At 35.6% G+C, this 23833-nt stretch overlaps 1 protein-coding gene across 1 annotated transcript in view; it reads left to right on the forward strand.

Moving 5' to 3' along the window:
- Window positions 1–948: 948 nt before the first annotated feature.
- Window positions 949–23833, forward strand: part of LOC149539129 (RNA-binding protein BRN1-like) — a 31763-nt gene continuing 8878 nt past the window's right edge. Inside the window, exon 1 of the mRNA XM_089800461.1 lies at window positions 949–1270. Within this exon, the coding sequence (XP_089656587.1) occupies window positions 1102–1270 (169 nt within the window). The 5' untranslated portion in view covers window positions 949–1101. The remainder of the gene's footprint in view (window positions 1271–23833) is intronic.

The raw sequence follows: 23833 nt of genomic DNA on the forward strand, positions 1-23833 counted from the left end.
TAATATTTCATTTTGTATTGCTTCTTTGCATATATAATTAAAAACCCCTTATAATACAATACACCTAATCTATTGCACCTAATTTACTCGATAATTATGATTTATGTATTATTCCTTCTGTTATAAGGATTGTCTAAAAGGAATGAATAGCATCTACATGATTTCACAACTGATGAAACTAAGAGCAGTTGCATTATGTAAGACAAATGTCATCCTTTGTGTACTTTGGTTATTGAATAATTCTATACTATTTTGTCATAGACAAGATTTACTAATGAATTCCAAATATTTGCACTCAAATTTTCCAGGAAATCCTACAAGTTTTACCCATACAAAAATATTGTACTATCAAATTTGACACACTTACTTTTACTTAAATACAATACTTCTATCAAACATTATGCATGCTTCTAATGTCAATTTACAATTATATTGTGAACTACTATTCAGATTCAAAAATACTTTAGTTGTTAAGCACTTTTATCAAATATTATGCATGCTTCTAATGACAATTTACAATTATATTATAAACTACTATTCAGCTTCAAAAATACCTTTGTTGTAAAGTATTTTTGGACCACCCTAATTATTATTATTTTATGATCAAAAATTCTACATATTATAAGAAAATTATGTTGAACTCTTAGTAATCTAGACAAAATTTCATACAATGATAATATTCATAAATACCCTATCGACTTATCCCTTGAACCTCTTATAGATACTAAGTGCTAGTAAGATTAATTTTCCATCATTTACCTTCACCGCTTTGGGAGTTTTCTTACTAGCAGGTATGGTGAACCACGTGCTCACGTTTTCATACATGCACCTTATAATTAGCCGCGTTAAAATGACCGCTCGCCTCCTTCGCCGGCCAGCGTGGAATTAGGGTTTGTAATAGCTGAGCAGGCAATTTGTACTTAACGTAAGCTCAGAAGAAGACATCATAGTCAATTTAGGGATTTATCACGAGCATACATGTCCATTTTGAAACGAACGAGATAAAACAATTTGGTTAGACACAGTAGAAGAAGGTGTTTCCAGACTCGGCAGATAAGACCTGAAGTAGTTTTCAAGAATAGTAAATTCTTGTCTGGAAAAATGGCGGATGGTAACGGATCGGCGAGTAAGTCTGCAGAGTCTGTCAAGCTTTTTGTAGGGCAAGTGCCCAAGCATATGTCGGAATCTCAGCTTCTGTCAATATTTCAGGAAGCGGTAAATATTCAGGAAGTCAGCATTATCAAGGACAAGGTTACCAAGACTTCCAGAGGTGTGTATGCTTTTACATTATTTTCCCCCATGTGATAGAGTTCGTTTGGTCTGCGCTTTAGCTTGCTTTCAATTGAGTTACGCAGACGCTAATGTTTTATGTGACTAGGGATATAGAACATCGTGTTGATGGTTTCAAATCTTTAATATTATATGGATCCTTTAATCCTTAACATAGCAGAAAAGCGCGCAGTTATGTACGAGAATAACGGGCATTGATATAAGATAACCGCATAATTATTTTATAAGAGGGGGCACTAAATCCGACGTATTTTAAAAGCGTTAGCTTCAAAACCCTAAGCATGATTGAAGAATTAACTTCAAAACTCTAAATGTGTTCGAAAAGTGGATTTCAAATATTAGATTCTTTCTTTTGGAAAATGGGTTTTGGTTAAAGGAGATATTTTGAGTGTCGAAAGGCTAACTGCAAATTCTCAATATTTAAAAGTAACGACCGTAGATAAAAACTCGAAACTAATTTTCAAGTTGTAAACCCATTTGGAATAAAACAAGATTTAACATATGAGGCGTGAGTTCCATGAGCTACTTTTAATTTTTTTGGATTGGAGGACACAATTGAGAGGTATCTCTTCAGTCATTTCCGTCGGGATTTGCATCTGACATTTGCTTAATATCTGTTTTTGAAAATACTTGAAAATTTTTTCTTATTTAGCAGTTTTCTCTTTGACCTAAAATATTATAGCGGAGGGACACTTTACCTGACAAATTCACCTGAAACTTGCCTTATCTCTCCTTTAGAGTGTGCCACACCCGATAAGTTGGATTTTATGTTTTATAACACATTTTCAGCACTTTACCATGTTAACGGGGATTTGAAAGTTGGGTTCTGTTTTGGAAGCTACAATGTTATCACCCCTTAAATCACCATGAATTAGAATTAATTCGAGTGCAAATTTTGTTTTCAAATTGCGTTCTTGGTTCAGGACTTGGATTTCTGTTCCAAGACTACAACATTATTACCAGGAGATACAGGTGTGAAGGGACAGTGATATACATGAGGGTGCAGGGACGTTGATATCACTGAGATTCAGGGTACATAAATACACGAATATGATTTTAAGTACAATAAATTTAATATAATTGTTAGAAAATTGAATAGGAAGAAGGCTATATAATCCCAGAAGATCTGGGGAATGTGATCGGGGTAGAGATATATTATGTGTAAATGTAGTTAACACAAGAAAGTTGATACAGTGGTAGAGTCCTTCTTCCTATACAGGAGTCTTCTGGTGTCTATGGCTTCAAATCTAATACATCTTAGCATTCTGTTGGACTTAGAGGATGTGAATAGGCCTATACGTTTCTCTACCTGGAATTATAAATTTTTGGGTTCTGTGCATGAAGGACAACTTGTGGATTTTATGGCTTTTCATAAAGTTTGATGTATACTATTGTTTACTTATCACACATCATGTGCAGAAGAAACACAAGTGTTAACCACAGTCTGTTGAGGTGAATTCTGTAGCTTTCTTCAGGTATTCTAATATTAATTTTATGTAGAATCCCTGCTCTTTCAAATTTGAGGTGATTAGATAGAAGATGCAAATCTATACACAAGAATTTGTGGTTGTCAGTGCACTATTATGTCTTAGGCAGTGGCAATTGGCAGCTGAAGGTTTTTAATTTATCGTAGGGAACCTATAAGTTCTGTGCGATCACCCAAGTGACATATCAAACGTGCACCTTTATGTTCTGCGGGATCATTGGAGTCGCATATCAGACGTGCATTCTGTTAGACTTTTAAGACTATTTATCTTTCTATGCATTCTCAGGCATTTAGCTCCCCTGTACACTTTTTCTTTATTTGGAACTTTTTGATTTGGAATATCTACCTTTGCCACTGATGCTAGTTATATTATAGAGTTATTTCTGTACTTCTGCTCATCCGTTTATCCTTTGCCTAATGAGTTATGATGGACAGTACATAGGTCAGCTTTATGCATGAATACGTATGTGGGAGATAGAATGACAGTCTCTGACATGAAAAATCTTTCACTTGAGCTTGGATATGATACTCTGCTGACGTTCACTCATGATCATGTTTGTGAGGGATCAAAAGTCTAATGATATAACCTTTTGAACTCATCTTGATGACATGGCATATCTATGCCTTAACAGCACTATAAATGTGAATTTCTTTTTTGGTGGCAATTGCTCTGCAATTTGCTTACTTTATCTGCAGGTGGACAGTAGTAATTTCTTTATGCTGAGCTTTTGACTCAAGAAATGTTTAAATGGATACACAATGCATCATATTGTTGGTTCTTTTCTAATATTTGCCTTTTACTTCGACATTCAGAAGCTTTTACTTATGGTGGCTATTTAGGGTGATCATGATGGTGTTGGATTGCATCTTGACATCTTTTATATGCTTAAGTGATGATCAAAATAATTCTTGTAGGTGTGATTCTAACTCTCATTTCTATACAGTGAAAAAATGGTCTCAATCAGTAGTTTCCCTTAAATAAATCCCTGAAACTAATGCCAGTTACTCCTTGAAATCAATGGAAATTACTGAACATTGTAACACACTAGGTGATCATGTAAGAATTTATATATAAGTTATTACTCTTAGGGAGTGTCATGACAGTCGCCATTGAGAAATTGCAAGCCTTGCAAATCTGAAACAAATGTATCTATTGGGAGACTCACATAAGATTTATTTCACTCTTGTATTAATAAGTTGAGCAAATATTGGGAGACTCACATCTGAAACCTGATATTTTATCTACTTCATTAATTTTCTATGTTACTCATGGATGTGTTTCTGACAAGAATTGACCTGTTCTCGTTTCCTGGATGTCCTCAAAACTCTAAAACTTCCGGAAAACTATCTCTTGGCTGTCCCACAAAGTTAATGTTTTAGTTTTGAAAATTTGTTTGACGTTCATTCTCATGTGAACTCTAAAATTATTTAACACAAACATTATATGTTAAGGTTCTATAACTTCTATAAGCAAGCTTCATCCATGTCTACATATGATTATTTAAAATTTTGCTATTTTTTATATAGCTGTTCTCTCTGCCATTCCCTGCTCCAAGAAAAAAAATTCATCTCAAAAATCCATTTCCCCAAATTCCTGACCTCCCATCCTGGAAACTTGGGGTAACAGAGGTAATTTTCTAGTTTTTATTCATTTAAATTGTTACATAACTTAAAAACAAAATAAAGTAAAACACGATGCACTTTAAAATGACACTTTTTGAATAGCCATCCAATCTTGTGAGTACCTGTATCACAATATGAAAGAAATGAAAGGAAAAGGTCAAATAAGACCTACAAGATAGTAAAATTTAAATAAAATATGTCCACTATAGTTCTCATGTATAACAATAATTTGTTGCATAACTTAAAAACAAAATAAAGTAAAACAAGATGCACTTTAAAATGACACTTTTTGAATAGCCATCCAATCCTGTGAGTACCTGAATCACAAAATGAAAGAAATGAAAGGAAAAGGTCAAATAAGACCTACAAGATAGTATAATTTAAATAAAATATGTCCACTATAGTTCTCACAAAATGAATAAAAAAGGCCAAATGAGATGTACAGTATAGTATATAAAATATGTCCATTGCAGTTTTAACACATTAATAGGCTGTTTAACAACATGGTCCCTTTATTTTGCGCACAAGAAGACTTGCTCATGAGTATTCAGTGGACAAAATATTTTCTTGTAGGTGGGAAGAATTGCTGATTTGGATTCTGTCACTCATGGGAGAATTTGGAGAGGAAAACAATAGAACTTGGGAGGAAACAACATAGAGCTAGAGAAATTGGGAAAGATATGGCAAAATTTTTCAAAATAGTCTTTTATATCAAATCCAACAAAGCAAACCCACAGGGTTTTTGTGAGACCTTGTTTGGACTCAAAGTAGATCATAGTTGGACTTGTATTTGTGTCGGACAAGATTTGGGACCTTGGATTCCTAGAAGAACCTAGTAGCATAGGTGACAAGTTTTTTCTGATTTTTTTCTTTGTTGAACTTAAACAAAAAAGCAAACCTTGTGAGGCAGCCTTCACCTATTGTCAAAAAGTTAATATAGCCATTTTAAGACCCTTTTTCATAATTAAATTAATTCATACCAGTCACCCATGAACTTTGGCTTCTACATAAGCTACATTCCCTTGGAAACCAAGTTTCAACAAAAACAAAGATGATACACTTAACTTTGAATATACTCGGTTGATAGGTGATCAATTTATAATGGCATTATAGATATTTGCAAGCCCAAACCTCTCTCTCATCAGTGGGCAACTTTCTCCTTTTATTTGGTATTTTGCAGTTGTATGCCATTGGTGGCATTGTACAAGAAACATTCATTTGATAATGAGTAATATTTTTTTGTTTTTATTACTGTATAATGTTGCCCATGGTGAATTAAATAATCTTGATACTATAAATTTTGAAACTAAAGATTTAACACAATACTCATGCAAAAATGAAGATTCATTTGCAAGCAATATAAAAGAATTCGCTGATGTTTATTGAGTGCATCTCATAGATGATGGGCACTAGATTGCTTGACCAATTTTTTTGAAAACTTAAGTTATGACAAAATCTTAGGGGAAAACTCGGCAATAAATTGGCATATTTATTGGACATTTTAGAATACATAATTTTAAAAAAATGTTCTTCAAAAATGCATATATACCAAATTTTTAGTATTGGAAATTTTGTCATTTATGTTGAATTGTGTTTGTTCAAGAAGGGGGATTGTTGGAAATATGGTCATTGATGTTAATAACGAAGGTTGTTGATGTCAAAGTTTGGGGGATTTTTAGTTATATTGGCTTTAATTGGAGGTTGACTTATGAACTTTTGTTATTTTTGAAAGAGATGTAATTGGAGGCTTTCTGATGGAATTTTGTTATTTTGGAAGAGGTGTAATTGTAGGGTGACTCATGGAATTTTCTTTTTAATGATTTAATTTTATAGCACCAACTTATGTGTTGTATGTTACTATTTTTTGTGCCAAAAGCGGTATAAAAATGTTTAGTGTTTTTGTTAGTATATTTTTTGAGAAATGTATTATCATTTCGAATACAAAGTAAAGTAGATTTTGTGAGGTAAAAGTGTAGAAATGTTTATTGGCCACTGAAGGAGCAATGTTGAGAAGGTGAAAATTTGTAGAAGAGCTTTGTACCTCCTAAAAGAAGAGATTAGTGTCTTGTTGAGTTGGTGCTCAATTTTGGGATAGGCGTCTTCAACAGGTTGGTGCTTGTAGATTATGTAAGTGGGAATTGATGTTTCTATTGGGTTGCTGCTTGCAAATATCATAAGATTTGTAGAAGAGCTTTGTACCTCCTAAAAGAAGAGATTGGTGTCTCTTGTTGAGTTGGTGCTCAATTTTGGGATAGGCGTCTTCAACAAGTTGGTGCTTGTAGATTACGTAAGTGGGAATTGATGTTTCTATTGGGTTAATGCTTGCAAATATCATAAGATTATATCATTTTTGTTGTGGTTGGATTTGGATAGTAGATCCAAAGAGTAATTTCATGTTTTTTTAGGGTTTCTATGTAAATTTTGCGTTCTGAAGAGTGTGAATCTTGTGCATTTGCTACTTTGTGGTGGTTAAATTTTAAAAAAGTAAAAGTATGTTGTATACTTACCCCCTCCTCTTAGTATAAGTATTTGCTTAGCAATTGGTACTAGAGTTGAGTTTCTTTAGAAATAGTCTAACCTCTAGAAGTTAGATCTCTTGGGTACACCTGGCTAGTAAAAAAGGTTTCTCTATTTGATAAAACAAACTAGCATTTTGGAGCATACAAATGCAAACTTATCAAATGACTCTTAGTTGGAATAGTTGGTAATCGTTAGCGAATGGTTATGCAACTCCATAATCTCTACCAATGGATTAAACTAGAAAGAAGATTATTTAAAATAATGCAAAAGCCATAGATGTCTTGTGTCATCTATTAGAATTTGAATTTGTCAAAGTGATGAATTGCTGATTAGTAAAAGAGATTTGAGATAACTTGGCAACATCTTCGAAGGTGTTGTTGAGGTCAAGAAGGCTAAGTTCTAGAATCATAGAAGAGAGTTTGAGAGCTTGAAAATGAAAGCCAAAGACAATGTTGCCTTACCTTCTTTGTGTTGATGGAATTTTAAATGCCATTAAAGGACTTGGCAAAATCACTGAAGAACAAGTGATTATGCAAAAGGTGTTAAGGTCTCTTCGCTTAAGAATTGATACCAATGTCAATGCCATTGGAGAAATGAAGGAATTAGATTCAATAATAGTGGATGAATTGCATGAGATTATGACTACATATGAGGACTGAAAATGAAAAGTTATTAAAGTGAGAAACTTAATTTAAAGATGGCGATGAATGTAGATCCTGAGTCAAGCTGTGAATTAAATGCAAAGGAAGCCCGTTATGTGAGAAATCGAAAGAAGGAATTTGGCATTTACAAAGGTAAGTTATTGTTTAAATGTTTTGCTTGTGGTAAAATAGGACATTTTCTTGTGAAGTGTCAGTATGTAGATAAAGGATGATGGTAATGATGGAGATCATAACAAGAAGGATGGGAGCAAACATCATCAATACAAAAAGAAGATTCCATAAACACTAGAAAAGACTATACTCCAAATGATATAGCAACTCATCCAATGAGAGTGATTAAAGTTTCTCATGCTCTGATAAAACTATGTACATGGTAGTAGAAACAAGGGTTGGTGTCATGAAAAGTGAAGACAACTCTGTGAAAGAAATATGGATTGAGAAGAGGAAGAAGATGCTAAAATTGGAGAAGTGGATTTTGAAGAGCTTCTGTACTATAAGTGAGATTAAGAAGTTTTAGAAGAAGAATCTGAAATAAAAGTTGCAATTGCAAAAATATGAAGAAGGTGATTGTTATTCAAAAGCAAAAAATGTCTCAATGTCTTGAGGAATCAATTTAGATTATCATCATCCTGAAGATTCAACTAGAAGAGATAGGGGATAGAAGAGTTGGTGCGAATTCAATTGAAGACAAAGGAAGAATCTTGTGAGAGGGTAGAGTTTGAAATTGTTTTGTTGAGGAAGGAATTGGAGAAAACTATTGCTTAGTTGAATAAAAGCTTAAGATTTGAGAAGTGAATCAAAATGTTGGATGACATCAATTGCAAAACGTCACCATTCATTAAGTCTTGTCTTGGCTATAACGTTAAGGGAATACCAAAGAAGACCATAATCCAAAGCCTATTGTATCACTAAAGAGAATAAATGCAGGAAAACCTAAAAGTCATATAGATGCCCTCTTGTGACCCATCAACAATGAATGCAACATGAAGAAAGAAAATGTTCCTTAGAAAACTAGCAAGGATGACAAGGGTTTGATTAGTTTCTCCGAGACAACGTCATTTGACAAGGTTCCACATCTCTTTCTTTTACTATTGCTTTTTTGTAATCATTTGATCATAAAGTAGTAGTTTTATGGAAAATGCAAGAAATAATTTTGTGGGGAAGAAAAATAGAAGATCTTATGGATTCTTAGCTAGAGACTACAATTCATGTGCTCCTTTGTTGAACTGTAGTGTCATTTGTTATAATTGCAATGACTTTAGTCATATGGCACATTTTTGCGGAAGTAGTTTTGTGGAATCTCCTAAACATGACATGAAGTGGATACCATTGTTAAAGGAAGTACTGGTAAAAGTATGGAAAAGGATGGAGAACTAAGAAAATAGTAGAAAGAGAAATCTATGTTAATAAAAATTGCTTTTCATGCCCAAGTTGAGAAAAGCCAATGGTATTTTGACAGTGTATGCTCAAACCATGTGACAAGGGACAAGGGCAAATATCTCATTTTGAAAATAGTAGACAATGGAACTGTGAAATATGGAGATAATGCTACAACAAGGATAACTGGGGAAGGCACATGTAGCTTGGATAATGGAAAGTAAAAAAAAAGATGTCTTTTATGGTGAAGGTTAAGCATAATCTTCTAGCTGTAAATTTTCATGCTCAAGGTTGTGAGATTGGAAAGGTGAGTACATGAGACTTTGCAGGAGAGCTAAATAATCCATACTTCTCTATTGAGTTCAAGGGAGAAAGGTGTTAGGTAGGACAAACAAAGGAAAGCTAGTTATGGCATAGAAGAATGGGCCATACAAACTTTTTATAATCAGACATCATATTAGTCAATGTTTGGTAGCCTAGTGTATGTGACAACATCAAGGCTATACATATGTAAGAGAGCCTCATATAGGAGTAGCCAAAAGAATACTTAAATACCTAAAGGGCATTTTGGACTTGGCAATTAATAGTTTGGGTAGGCAGTGTTTAATAATAGCTGTAGCTCCATGTTGTACACATATTCATTGCAGAGGTGAAATACATAGTAAAGGTAGAAGACAATAGCTGTGTCATGTTGCAAACAATGAAAACAATGAAAGAAAGTAAAGTTGCACAACAACATGATGAGTATTAAAAACTTTGAGAGCTTAAAGAGAAGCGCAAATTCAAGAGAAAAGTAATTGTGTTATTGTCTTTCAGTCGTGTAAATTGGTTATATGTTTTTACAAGATACTACATGCTTAGAAAAAGAGCATGTGAGTTCCTCAAGGAAACGTTGCAACTTTCATCACTTTTTGAGGTTTGCTATTGGTGCCTAGCATTCATAGATATAGTTCAAATACTTTTGTGCTGAACTTCAAGTTTCCATAGGGTTCTTGTGAGCTTTTGTGGTCTTTGCACTTTCTGATCTACCTGTACCAGTTGCGAATGATAGTGTTTTTAGAATTACTTATGATTGTTTATTACATTAGACTACGCTTAGAGAAAGATTAATTGGTGGATTCTAGAAAGAGGGACAATTTGAAAAGGGGGATTGATGCCATTGATGCCAAGAAGAGGAATTGTAGAGAAGGGAATATTCTTTTTGATAGTTTTGGACATACCTCTGCCATTGATGTCAAAGGGGGGATAGCTATAGAGTGGAAATATTTTAGAAAGCGGGAGAATCATATTCTTGTTGTGTTCACAGATGATTAATTCTTTGCAAGGTTCCCATCAATGACAAAGTGGGAGATAGTTGGAAATGTTACTTTGATGCCAAAGTATTTTTGTTCAAGAGAGTTTGCTATAAATATATTCATTGATGTGAGAGTGAGATTGTTGGAAATATTATTATTGATGACAAAGGTTTTTCGTGTCAAACTTTGGGTTCTTTTTGACAGTACTTAACCCTCCTTTGCCATTGATGTGAAAGGGGAATAATTATAGAAATTGGGAACATTTTAGAAAGAGGGAGTATTAAGTTCTTGTTGTTTTCACAAATTATTAGTTCTTTGCAAGGTTTATATCAATTGTTGGAAATGTTGCCTTGATGCCAAAGTGTGTTTTGTTCAAGGGAGATTGATAGAAATGTGGTCATTGCTGTGAGAGTGAGATTGTTCGAATATCATTGATGATAAAGATTGTTGGTGTCAAAGTTTGGGGGTTTGTGATATTTGCTTTAACTAGAGGATGACTCTTGAAATTTTATCATTTTGAAATAGAGGTAGTTGGAGGCCAACTAATGGAATTTTTTAAATTTGAAAGAGGTGTTATTAGAGGTCGAGGTCTAGAATTTTAATAATAGGGCAAACCTATGTTTTCAATGTAACTAATTTTGGTGCCCCAATGGGGCATAAAAATGTAATTTGTGTTTATTAGCATGTTGTGGGAAAATGTCTTATCATTTGAGTACAAAACATAATAGATGTAATGGATGATTTGATAAAGTTAAGTGTAATGTCCCTAGTGCATGATCTACATTTTCCTTAGATTACAATCTTTTATATAAAGCAAGTCGGGTGCGGGAAAATGTCTTATCATTTGAGTACAAAGCATAATAGAAGTAATGGATGATTTGATAAAGGTAAGTATAACATCTCTAGTATACGACTTACATTTTCCTTAGATTACAATCTTTTATATGAAGCAAGTAGGGTTTAGAGATACCTTTTTTGCTTTGATTGAGATATTGCAAGCAAGTTTGGAATCATTTATAAACACAATTCATAATTAGACAATCTCGAGTTACAAATAAACGTATATTGAAAATGCAGATAAAATCAATCGGTTGCTTGAATCAGATTTTAAGGTAGGATGACTTGATGAGATGACCTAGCGATCCCCTAACATAGGCCTAAGAGTAGATGTATCATCCCTCATGGCTTCAGATGGCGTACTTGGTGTAGTGACCTATCACTATTGCTCTTACTGTTGCTACTTCTATCTTACCTCCATTGCTTGAGCATCTGCATTCATATATTCACCATGACAGAGGTTACATGTAATGTCCCCATCTTTTTAGCATCTTAGTGGAGTTCTTAGCCTTTACGTTCTTTGAAGGCTAAATGGAGAAATAAGGAGAAATTGATTAAATTAATTTCTTATAAAGTCATTAAATAAATTAAAATTAAAAGGTGACTTTATATTTAATTAATTTAATTTTCTAGAAGCACAACTAATTATTGTATTGGAAAGGGGGAAGCTTCTAGAGAGTGCATTTTCTAGAAGTACAACTAATTATTGGAAAGGGGGAAGCTTCTAGAGAGGGCAGTTAAATAATATTTTATTTCTTTCTAGAAGGGTGAAGGAAAAGAATAAAATAATATTTTATTTCCTTCTAGAAGGGTGAAGGAAAAGAATAAATAGGGAGGGCAGCCTCATTGTTGAGCATCGAATGTGTTGCCATCTTACACTTCCGGATAGCTTGTAGAGCCAAGGGTTTCTGTAGTTGTTACATTGATCGTTGGGAACGAACACTCCCATTGATTTGGATAACTGAGGTGGTGAAATATCTTCGGAAGGGTTGCGATTGTTGGAGAATACAAATCAGTCTTTTCATTGTGCTAGATTTGTGGCTTGGGGCGAGCTTTGTGGAGTAAGGAATAAGTTGGAATTTGCTATAGTGATTTGCTATAGGAAAATTCATGTTTTTGGAGCAATTACAGGGTTTTATCTACTACATTTTGCATTAGATATTCAGGGCATTAGTAGGGTTTGTAAAATCTATTGTAATCTGATTTATATCAGAATTTGTTGCCCTAATGTCTTGTTGATGTAGATGCATAATTTCCTATTTGTAATCAATGTTATTAAAAAACAATTGCATCTTCATTGGTAGTTGTTTGGTGTGTTCTTTGGAAGCATATTTATTAAAGTTTGGCATTTAGAAAGCAATTAGAATTTACATACGCAATATATCTCTTGCTTGCAAAGTGTTTGACAAAATGTCAAACAATTGAATTTGAGAAGGATTTGGTGTTTCATGAAGTTATAACCTGTTGGGGTTATTACATTGGTAGCAAAGCTAAATCTTGCCATCCTAAGGGTTTAGCAATCACATGCAACCACTTGGGGTTGGCTCTCACAGATTTTCCAATCCCAGGCAAGTTTTGTTTGACAGGGAACAAGATTTTGACAGGCTGCTAGACACCATGGGTGACAGGTAAGAGCGTAGCCCACCAAGAGACAATAGGAATGAGGATCAGGAAACAAGGGAATTTTTAAGAGCAATGGTTACAAGACAAGAGTGGATGGCTTAGGCTTTGTAGGCACTCATCACCATGGTTGAGCACATGAACCCACAAGACGAATGAAATCAGGAACAAGGGGATAACATGAGTGCGGTGAGATTGCCTAGAGCTCATAGAACTCATTCCAGAATAGTAGATAGGCCTTCATGGCCTACCTTTGTTAGAGAGGAAGCCAACAGAGGAAGCTGAGGATGGGACATTTGCAAATATCCTTATAGCTGCTAATGATGAATGGGAATTACTAACACCGTAGGTACGGGAGAGAATGACTTTTGAGAGGTTTGTGAACCAAAGAAGGGAACACTACTGTGCAGTCAGACAAAATAGGAGACCTCTTGGTGAGGATAATGAATTAAAGTGGGCTATAGGGAAGCTTTCCTTGACTACATTTGATGGGAGTGGTAGAATGACAGTGCGAGCTTGGATTCACAAGCTTGATACCTTCTTAGCACTAAGATCTATGACAAAAGTGGAGGCAATAAAATATGCCATGCAACATTTAGAGGGAGCTGCACATGATTGGTGGTACCATGGGATGGTTACCCTTCAACATAACCAAATTACTTCATATTAGGCCTTTGTGGACAGGTTGGTAGAGAGGTTTGATAAGAAGGATCCAGAAGTCTACTTTAGAGAGTTGGCACAGTTGAGACAGATAGGCGGATTGGAGTATTTCATTAGTGATTTTCAGAGGCTATCCATTATGGTGCGAGATATATCAGATGGGAGATTGGTTGTTTTGTTTACAGAGGGATTACCCGAACCATTGGAGGGTTGGGTAAAAGCCTTTGATCCATTCAATTTGCAAGAACCAATTAAGAAGGCTAGAAGTATGGAACAAGCAGCCCCAGTAAATAAATTTCAGTCAAAGGGAGCATCATCTAGCAAAGACAAACCATTCTTCAAGAAACATGTTTGGAATGAAACAAAGGTTGAAAATAAAGATAAATCATTTGCTCCTTTGGATAGAGAGACATTGAATGATTTAAGGAAGAAAAAACTTTGTTTTTATTGCAAAGGACCCTATAACATGAACCATGATTGTCCTTTGAGGCCAAAAGGGAAAGCAAACAAGGTTATGTGGGCATATTATGAGGATTCTAATTCTGAAAATTCAGACCAACTGTCTGAAAATGAGGAATCAATTGAAGAAAAGGAAGCCACAAATGATATAGATGATGTGAAGATTGAGGGTAGACTTCAGGAGGTCCGTCTCACTAGTGTACAACAAGAGGGATTATTCAGGATGAGAGGGGTATTGGCTGGTCAGTGAGTTATTACTTTGCTTGATACAAGTGCTACTCACAATTTTATTGATTCCAGATCGATTGAGAGGCATGGGATATAGATAGAGCAATTCGAGGGTCTGAGAGTGAGGGTAGCTGATGGCTACATCTTCAAATATGACAGGAAGATTGCAGGTCTGCCCCTAAAGATCAACAATTTTGATTTCAAGCAAATTTTTATGTTGTTAACATGGGTGATATAGATTTGGTCTTGGGTATGACTTGGTTACATGACATAGGGGAGTTCATTCTTAATTTGAGAGATATGGAGATGAAATTTTAGTCAGAGGGGAAGACCCATATACTTAAGGCCATTCGTGACAGTGGGTTTAGGATGATGTCTTGCAGACGCATGGAGAGCTTGTTGAGACATGACCAAGTTGACTGGGCAGCTTGTTGCACTTTAATGCCATCATAGATGCAACAAAAATAAGAATATCACTCAGACATACAGGAACTGAAAATTGAGCACTACAAGGTTTTCAGTGAAATGCCACCAAGGAGACCTCCAGATAGAGGTATTGAACATATTATTGAGTTAGAGGAGGGTGCTAAACCCATCACGATCACACCCTATAGGCATCCAAAGAGATTGAGGGATGAGATCGAGAAAACTGTCAAGGAACTACTTGTTATGGGGTACATTAGACCAAGGTAGTTGCCTTTCACTTCTTTTGTGGTTTTGGTGAAGAAGAAGGATGGAACTTTTAGGATGTGCATAAATTATAGGGTTTTGAACAAAAAGACTATCAAAAATAGGTACCCCATCCCATAGATTGATGAGTTATTAGATAAGCTACATGGAGCATGTTTCTTCTCCAAAATTGATTTGAGATTAGGCTATCATCAGATCCGAGTCAGAGAGCAGGATATAGAGAAGATGACATTTAGATGTCATTGTGGCCATTTTGAGTTTGTAGTTATGCCATTTGGGCTAACTAATGCTCTAGCTACTTGTCAGTCCACAATGAACAGGGTTTTTCAGCATCAGTTGAGGAAATTTGTGTTAGTCTTCTTTGATGACATCTTGGTGTATAGTAGGACATGGATGAGCATGTGTGGCATATAGACACTATGTTGAGCATTCTGAGCAGGGAGTCCTTGTATGCAAAGGAGTTCAAATGTGGTTTGGGATTATCAGTTATTATATCTGTGCTACATTATCAGTGCTTAGGGAGTATGCATGGATCTTGAAAAGATTCATGCTATTATTGAGTGGCCTACTCCAGTGTGCCTGACACAGTTGAGAGGATTTTTGGGGTTGTGTGGGTTCTACATGAGGTTTGTTAGTGGACATTCCAAGCATGCAACACCTTTGACGGATTTGATGAGAAAGGGGGCTTTCATATGGACTCTTGAGGCACATGAGTGTTTTGATAAATTCAAGGAGTTGATGACTTGTCCAGTGCTAGCATTACCAGGTTTTAGCAAACCTTTTGAATTGCATTGTGATGCATCTGGCAAAGGTGTTGAAGCGGTGCTTATGCAGGACAAGCATCCGATTGCTTATGAGAGTAGGAAGCTCAGGGGGCCTGAGAGGAGCTTCAACATTTATGATAAGGAAATGTTGGCCATAATGCATGCTTTGGCCAAATTCAGGCAACATTTAGTGGGTCGCAAATTCAGCATAAAAACCGACCACAATAGCCTGAAACATTTCCTGGGGCAGCGAGATCTTAATGACAGGCAACAGAAATGGGTAAGTAAATTACAGGTATATGATTTTGATGTTACCTATTTCAAGGGGACATTGAATGTAGTAGCAGATGCCTTGTCACAAAGACCCCACTTGAGCTTGATGACCGATATATCAGAGGATAGGAGACATTTGATCCTTACAGAGTATGCAAAGGATACATGGGGATTGGGATTCATAGATGGATCGGTCTAGAATAGTGATTTCACCCTTGTGATTGAGATCATCATTTACAAAGGGTGCATTTATTTGGTGCCAGGATCAAAGGTGAAGTGGGTGGTGTTGAGAGTTTATCATGACTCACCTATTGCAGGACATCCAAGTTTTTACAAAACCTACCAACGGATTTGTGAGCGTTTTTCTTGGAAGGGGCTCAAAGATGAGGTGTTGCAATATGTTAGAGCGTGTCCTACTTGCTAGCAAAATAAAAAGTAGCACTCTTATCCAGCTGGCTTACTTAAGCCACTTCCGATTCTTGATAGGAAGTGGGAGTGTTTATCCATGGACTTCATCACAGATTGCCAAGAGCCCAGGGAAGAGACTGTATATATGTTGTTGTTGGTTGGCTTACAAAGTTTGCGTTGCATGATTTACCTTAGAGCATTATCAATAATAGGTATAGGTTTATGAGTCACTTGTAGCTGGAGTTGTTCAAACTGTGCGGGACAGAACTCACTTCGAGTAATAGCTACCACCCCTAGACAGATGGTCAGATAGAGAGAGTTAACAAATGGGTGGAGGGATACCTCATGAATTACATAGTAGGACAACATAAGGCTTGGGTTAAGTGGATATATCTATGTGAATATTGTTATAATTCCACTTATCACATTTCTATTCAGATGTCACCATTCATGGCATTATATGGATATGAGGCACCCAATTTCATGGATTTGTTGCTATCAGATAGTAGAGTGCCCAGTGCTGGAGACTTATTACAGGAGAGTCAGGACATTGTGAAGGCTCTTAAGGATAATATCACTAAGGCACAAAATCAACATAAGCAATATGCTGATCAAAAGAGGATTGAGCGAACTTTTGAGGTAGGTGATATGGTATATATTTGATGCTGCAACCTTACTGCGACTCCACTCTCAAGAAGAGTGGTGCCGAAAAACCTAAGCCACTTTATTATGGGCCTTTTAGGGTGATTAGAGAGTTGGAGAGGTGGCTTATGAGTTGGATTTACCGGTAGAGAGCAGAGTCCATAATATTTTTCATGTGGTACGTCTCAAGAAGGCATTAGGGCACTAGGTTGTTCCTTCTATAGTGCTTCCACCCTTGGATGAGGGGAAGTTCGTTTTAGTACCAGAGGCTATCATTGAGTTCAGGGAGAGGAATTTGGGGAGACGTGCTATTGGGGAGTACTTGGTGAAGTGGAAGGACTTGCTAGTAGAGGATGCCACTTGGGAGAATGAAGAAATTTTGCAGCATCAAGAGTTGAGATTGCTTGGAGACAAGCAATTTCAGGAGGGGCAGACTGTAATGTCCCCATCTTTTTAGCATCGTAGTTGAGTTCTTAGCTTTTATGTTCTCCGAAGGCTAAGTGGAGAAATAAGGAGAAATTGATTAAATTAATTTCTTAAAAAGTCATTAAATAAATTAAAATAAAAAGGTGACTTTATATTTAATTAATTTAATTTTCTAGAAGCACAACTAATTATTGTATTGGAAAGGGGGAAGCTTCTAGAGAGTGCATTTTCTAGAAGTACAACTAATTATTGGAAAGGGGGAAGCTTCTAGAGAGTACAATTAAATAATATTTTATTTCCTTCTAGAAGGGTGAAGGAAAAGAATAAATAGGGAGGACAGCCTCATTGTTGAGCATCAAATGTGTTGCCATCTACTCTTTTGGATAGCTTGTGGAGCCAAGGGTTTCTGCAGTTGTTATATTGATCGTTGGGAACGAACACTCCCATTGATTTGCACAACTGAGGTGATGAAATATCTTCGGAAGGGTTGCGACTATTGGAGAAGACAAATTAGTCTTTTCATTGTGCCAAATTTGTGTCCTGGAGCAAGCTTTGTGCAGTAAGAAATAAGTTGGAATTTGCTATAGGAAAATTCATGTTTTTGGAGCAATTCCAGGTTTTTATCTACTACATTTTGCATTAGATATTTAGGGCATTAGTAGGGTTTGTAAAATCTATTGTAATCTGATTTATATCAGAATTTGTTGCCCTAATGTCTTATTGATGTAGATGCATCATTTCCTATTTGTAATCAATTTTATTCAAAAACAATTGCATCTTCATTGTTGGTTGTTTGGTGTGTTGTTTGGAAGCATTTTTATATACAGTTCGGCATTTAGAAAACAATCAGAATTTACATACGCAATATATCTCTTGCTTGCAAAGTGTTTGACAAAATGTCAAACAATTGAATTTGAGAAGGATTTGGTGTTTCACGAAGTTATAACCTGCTGGGGTTATTACATTACATGGATCATTCCTAATGGGTGTACTGATAGACCCTCCTTTCTAAGCCCAAAGGGAGTCCCTTTGTCCCCATTTGGCCCCATGGGATTCCTTAGTCAGATATCTTGAGGTGGTGTGCTTAGAGGGTGACATCATCATCAATGATCCCTTAATTTTCCCTTCCATGGCTGATTACAGCAGTCAGAAATTACATATGGTATTTCAGACAACAAATTCGATGACAAAATATTTTTGAATTGGGAATGCAATAGATTATATCAGGTTTATAAAGATTTCTGCACGTCTGTTGATGTATCTCTTTATGCACAATCACATAGTATCATAATTCTAAAATGCATATATATATCGATAAACACAATCACAAATAGATTTCAGTGTAATATATGCGCTACACAACATTCATACCCAGATTGCAGGTCTGAATTTATAATCCTTTTTGTATCTTTTTATGTTTTGTCCTCTCTTTTGAATAACTGAATGAATGAATGTGGGTTTGATAGGGTTACACTTAAATGGTTGATGTTTGAATGATGAATTGATGATTCCATGATGGCAATTGATTGCTGATGATTTGGTTGCTTGTTTACTCTATCTTTGCTAATTATGATTTGGTTGCTTGTTTACTCTATCTTTGCTAATTGATAGATTGTTTGATTGAACCTTTGTTGATTCATAGATTGTGTGATGCATTGATAAGTGATGGTGTATTGATGTTTGTTTGGAATGATTTCCTCTCTATGATTTACAAGTGAAAGGGACACCACCTTTCATAAGATTTGAGTCACCACTTTTCATTGTTACCTTTGAGAATAATATACTACTCTCCCAATTGATCCCCCCCTTTAATTTTGTCCTCAAATGGAACCTTGCCTTATTTAATCTCCTTTTAGTGTAGGGAGTCACACCCTTTCATTTGTTAATGCTCTTATGAAAGGGCCACACCTTTCACTCATTTAATCTTCACCTATCTCTTGCTTCTCAAAGCTGTACTCACTGTGTTTCATATCTGCACATATTTCATTTAAGATCTGTATATCCTCTTTTTCTAGATCTACACATCTTATTTTCTTCTTTCCTTCTCAATTCTCATTTCAGATCACTCCTTTTACCTCTGTTCTAAATCTGCCTTAGATCTCCTCTACTTTCTTTTCCGCCATTTTGTTTGATCCTTCTTTCCCTTTATATCTTTTGTGAGGAATGGTCACACCTTTTCAACATGTCTGCCCTTTTCAATGGTCACACTCGTTTACAATCACCACCTTTTGAAAGAGTCACCTCCTTATTTTGTTCCCTTTCCTTCCTTCTTCCCTTAATACTTGCTTAATTCTAATGTTTCCTCTTCTTCCCTATCGTTTCCCTGTAAATCATGTTCTCTTCTCTCCCTTTTACCTTATGTTTGAGGGAGAAAACTTTTTTATTCATGCCTTTCGACCATTTGTTTAACTTAACTAAATTTTATTTATTTTTTAATTTAATTCTTTTATTTTATAATATTTCTTAGATTGTTAATAATAGGTTTTTAATAAAAGCAGAAAAAGGAAATAGAGAGTGCCACTTTCTTGGCAGATAAACATTGTATAAAGACAAACCTAGTCTCCTCACAGTTCCATAAACTATATCTTAAATACACTAGGATCCATAAACGCATCATAGTAAAAACCAATCTACATAGTAACCAAAGAGCCTAAACTTTGCCTCGAGCCTTCGTTTGTGAACTAAGGTTCATGTTAAAGAAAGCACCCTTCAAACTTCATTCCCTTTTCCTCTTCACAGTTTGCCAACCATCTTTCATTCGAGCAACATTAGTCTACTAACCAACAATATTATTCTCATTAAAATGCTCTTGATCATCTGCCTTTGAAACATCACGTTGGACTTGTTCTTCCCTAACTTGCTTTGCCTCAAAATTTTGGGAGCCTAGAGACTGTTTTTCTTTCCCCTCTAGAGTCTCAATGCCTGTACCTTACTAGAAATCCGTATTTGTCCCCACCAATAAGGAGTTCTTTTTAATCAGAGGCACCTCTTGTGAGGTCGACTCTATAGCACTTTGTATTGTTTCCCCCATAACAACCCAAGAGAATCTCTCTTGTTTCTTCCCCTTCTTCTGTATTGTATAGTGTTGATCAATTACATCCTTCCACCATGAAACATCATTTTGTTATCTCACTTTTTCACATTTCGCAACAATGTGACCAATCTTAGAACAAACTTTGTATCCAAATGAAATTCCTTCATAATTTGAAGCCTATACCTAACAACCTTTGTTGTTTTTTATCTTGATTTCAGCAGGAAGCCCCTTAGCTATATTAATTTCAACTAAAGTACGTGCATAAGTTGAGTGATACAGACTCAAAGACTTCTCATTAACCAATAAAAGACTCCCCAATGAATCCCCAATTGCCTTAAGACAAGAAACAAGCCATAAATGAAGGGACAGACTTGGGAGCTTTACTTGGAATAGAATCTTGTCAAATACTTCGCAATTGGAGTTAAAAGCTAGGTGTGAAGGTTTCAGCAGTAAAGCATAGTTCTCTTTCCAACACCACATCTAATCACATAGGATCTTATTTTTATCTAATTTTTTTTCAAAGACTATAGTTAAAAAACCTATGGTAGTAGGGTATATTGGAATTCACACAGTGAGATTGGGCTTCGAGTTGATAGAGATCCAGGTTGTGTTTAATTGCTGCAAAATTGTGATTTCATCCGCATGTTGCCAACATAAAAATCACCTAGTTTTGTGGATTGATCCCTCCAATCTCTAGAATGCAGTTGATAGTCTTTTTCACATCATTCTTACACGACAATGCACAATGAATATTTTTCTTCGACCCTCCTTATGCGTCCCTACATTGGAAAAGGGCACTGTAACAATGAAGTTCTTGGTATTGGAAATTCATTCTAAATGTTGAAGAGAACTTAGAGAGTAGAGGACATTCTTTTTGAATGTCGAGTATCTCTAAAAGAGAACTCAGAGATTAGAGGGCATTCAATAATGAATGTCAGGTTTTCGAATTGGAACCTAGAGAGAGATTTGCAGAGGATCTCTTAGAGACAATATATATTGTAGTGGTCAAACATATGCATATGTCAGAGGGAGACTTGGTAGAGGTGGGATCTCTACCAAGTAGTGTTACTAGAGATCCCAAAGAGGCCTAAGGGAGAAGCTCTTTCTATGACAGTTACCTAGTCGAGACGTAGTTCTCACGAGAGGGTTAGGTGATTGGAGGAAGGATTTCTCCCGAAGGATTAGGATGGGTAGCTTGGGTAGTGTATAGATTAGTATGCACTCAAATTTGATATTGCTAATATGTTTTACATACAATTTTCAATATTCTATTGACAAATGGTTGTAGGTTACAGCTTTCAAACCTAATCAGAAAGTGGGGACATTATAGAGTTAAATCATTTGAAGAAAACAATGCTCCTTTGGTCCTCTGGTACATTTGGTATGAGGTCTTAAAAGCTAACATCATCAAATAATGTTTGAATACATGTGATAAGGCCAACAAGAATCGTTGGATCTCCTTTGAAAGTGGGGGTGAAATAAAATTGAGGGTTCAAAGTAGTAGGTAACAACATGAATATGTATGTCGAGTTTTCAGTTTGGCTGCTGATCATTTATGCGCCATATGGTTTCATATTTGGTCTTGTTTGATCCATACAAATGTTGAATTATTTCTTTTACCTTATCCATGGCCTCACATAGATCTCTTATGGGGTGTTGATGCTCATCCAAGAATCATAAAACCCTAAGCCATGGTTTTGATACTTATAGATGAAAAATTAATAAAATCAGCAATGTGTAGAATTATAAAATTTTAATGATGACATAGACTACAAAATTTATCGTAAAAAAATGGCCTTCACCACCTTTGCTTAGGCATCCTGCAATAGGGACTTTCTAAATGTGTTTCACACAAACACATGCTTAAGGCTAGGAAATGTATAGCTGATTAACTCTGCAAGGTGTGGAAACCAGTAGGAAAGCATGTGACTTGTGATCACACAATATCCTTACCATCATTCTACTCTTAAGATTCAAGACCCATGCATGGTTGTAGATGGTTGTAGATGTACGTTGTGATATTCCCTCCATCTTTAACCATTTTTCACCAATCTTAGTTTATCTATGACCTAAGGAGCAACTTAAGACAATAGGGAGCATAACGGCTCCAAAATAATGTCAAGTGCCTTGTCTAGAGAAGTTAAGTAGTTGCCACATATCAATCACATTTTGAATGGCATTTTCTAATCCGACTCCCATCACCACCTCATCCAACATGTTGCACAATGTCTTTGCTTTCCAATTTTACTTAATTAGAGGCTTTAATTAATATTAAAAATGCCAATTGTCCCCTTGAAGCCTATAAAACATTGACGAATGTCCTATTTGCACCATTTGTGCACCCATTAGATAAAATAGTGCAGCCTTTCTTTTCCCAAATTCTCTTTTGTTCTTCTATTGGTCAGTGTGTGTTTTGGACCTCATCTTGCAATAATGGCCCACTCAACTCATGATAATTTTGGGCCTTGAACCCCTCACCCACCATTGTCAATGTTGTAATTTATTGGTTCCAATAAGGACTAAAAACAACTTTGAACGAAATATTATTGTAGTACCAATATCTCACATATGCCACTTTTGTCTTATTTTGCAAATCTCCATTTCCTGCAATACTTTGTGATGTCTTCAAAGTGTCAGAGGCAAAAAATTAATTAGAAGTATCACTGCCCACACTTCTTGATCCATGAGGCCTACATATCTCCTTATGACTGAGTAGAATTGTAATTGCGTTTGTTCTCTTTTTTATTTGTCTTCTTTTGCTAATATGTTTCAAGGTGTGATTTCACCTCCCCTTCAACCTCTTCACTATATTTTTTAGATGGCTTAACATCTTGGCAAATGATCTGTGCAAAGGTGATTTTGAGTCAATTTATGCCAACATTTATAGGCTTAGAACTTTAGTGTGATGGACACAAATAACCTTTCCTCACTTTGTACTTGGTTCCCATGTTTCTATTAAGATAATATCTTATACTTTCTATAATAGTCAACTACTTGTCTGTAGTCCGTCTTTCAGTCTAGATAGGAATGTTTCCTATCCTGTCTCTTTTTTCTTCAGTCCAGATAGGAATGTTTCCTATCCTGTCTCTAGTTTTGTTTCTAATTCCGTCTTCAGTCTACGTTGTTTCTTTTAGAAACAACGTCCTTGTAATTCTTTATAAGGAACACATTTGTTCCTCTGTTAATAAATGAGTCATCCAGAAATCCGTTAATCTGCCAACTCTTCTTGGATCTTGTAACATGGTATCAGAGCCTAGTTCTTGAACTTTTTGAAAAATTTATAATTTCATTCGAAATTATTTGCTCAAATTTTTCGAAATCCAGCTAGGTCTCTTTTCTGAAAATCGTGGGAAGATTTTTCTGCATTCGGCTCTGCAAACTCACGCCATTTTTTGGTGTTTGTTCAACACACTCTAGCCCCATTCGTCCATGCACATCGATCCTTGAAAAAAATCCTCCATTTTTATCAAGAAATCTGAAGTTTTTTCAAGCTTTTTTCAGCCAGGGCCATTTTTTTTCGAAACTCTAATTTTTGGGAT

Source organism: Cupressus sempervirens, chromosome 9 (genome assembly GCF_028749045.1).
Source record: "Cupressus sempervirens isolate cs-2001-9-10 chromosome 9, ASM2874904v1, whole genome shotgun sequence".
NCBI classification, from domain to species: domain Eukaryota; kingdom Viridiplantae; phylum Streptophyta; class Pinopsida; order Cupressales; family Cupressaceae; genus Cupressus; species Cupressus sempervirens.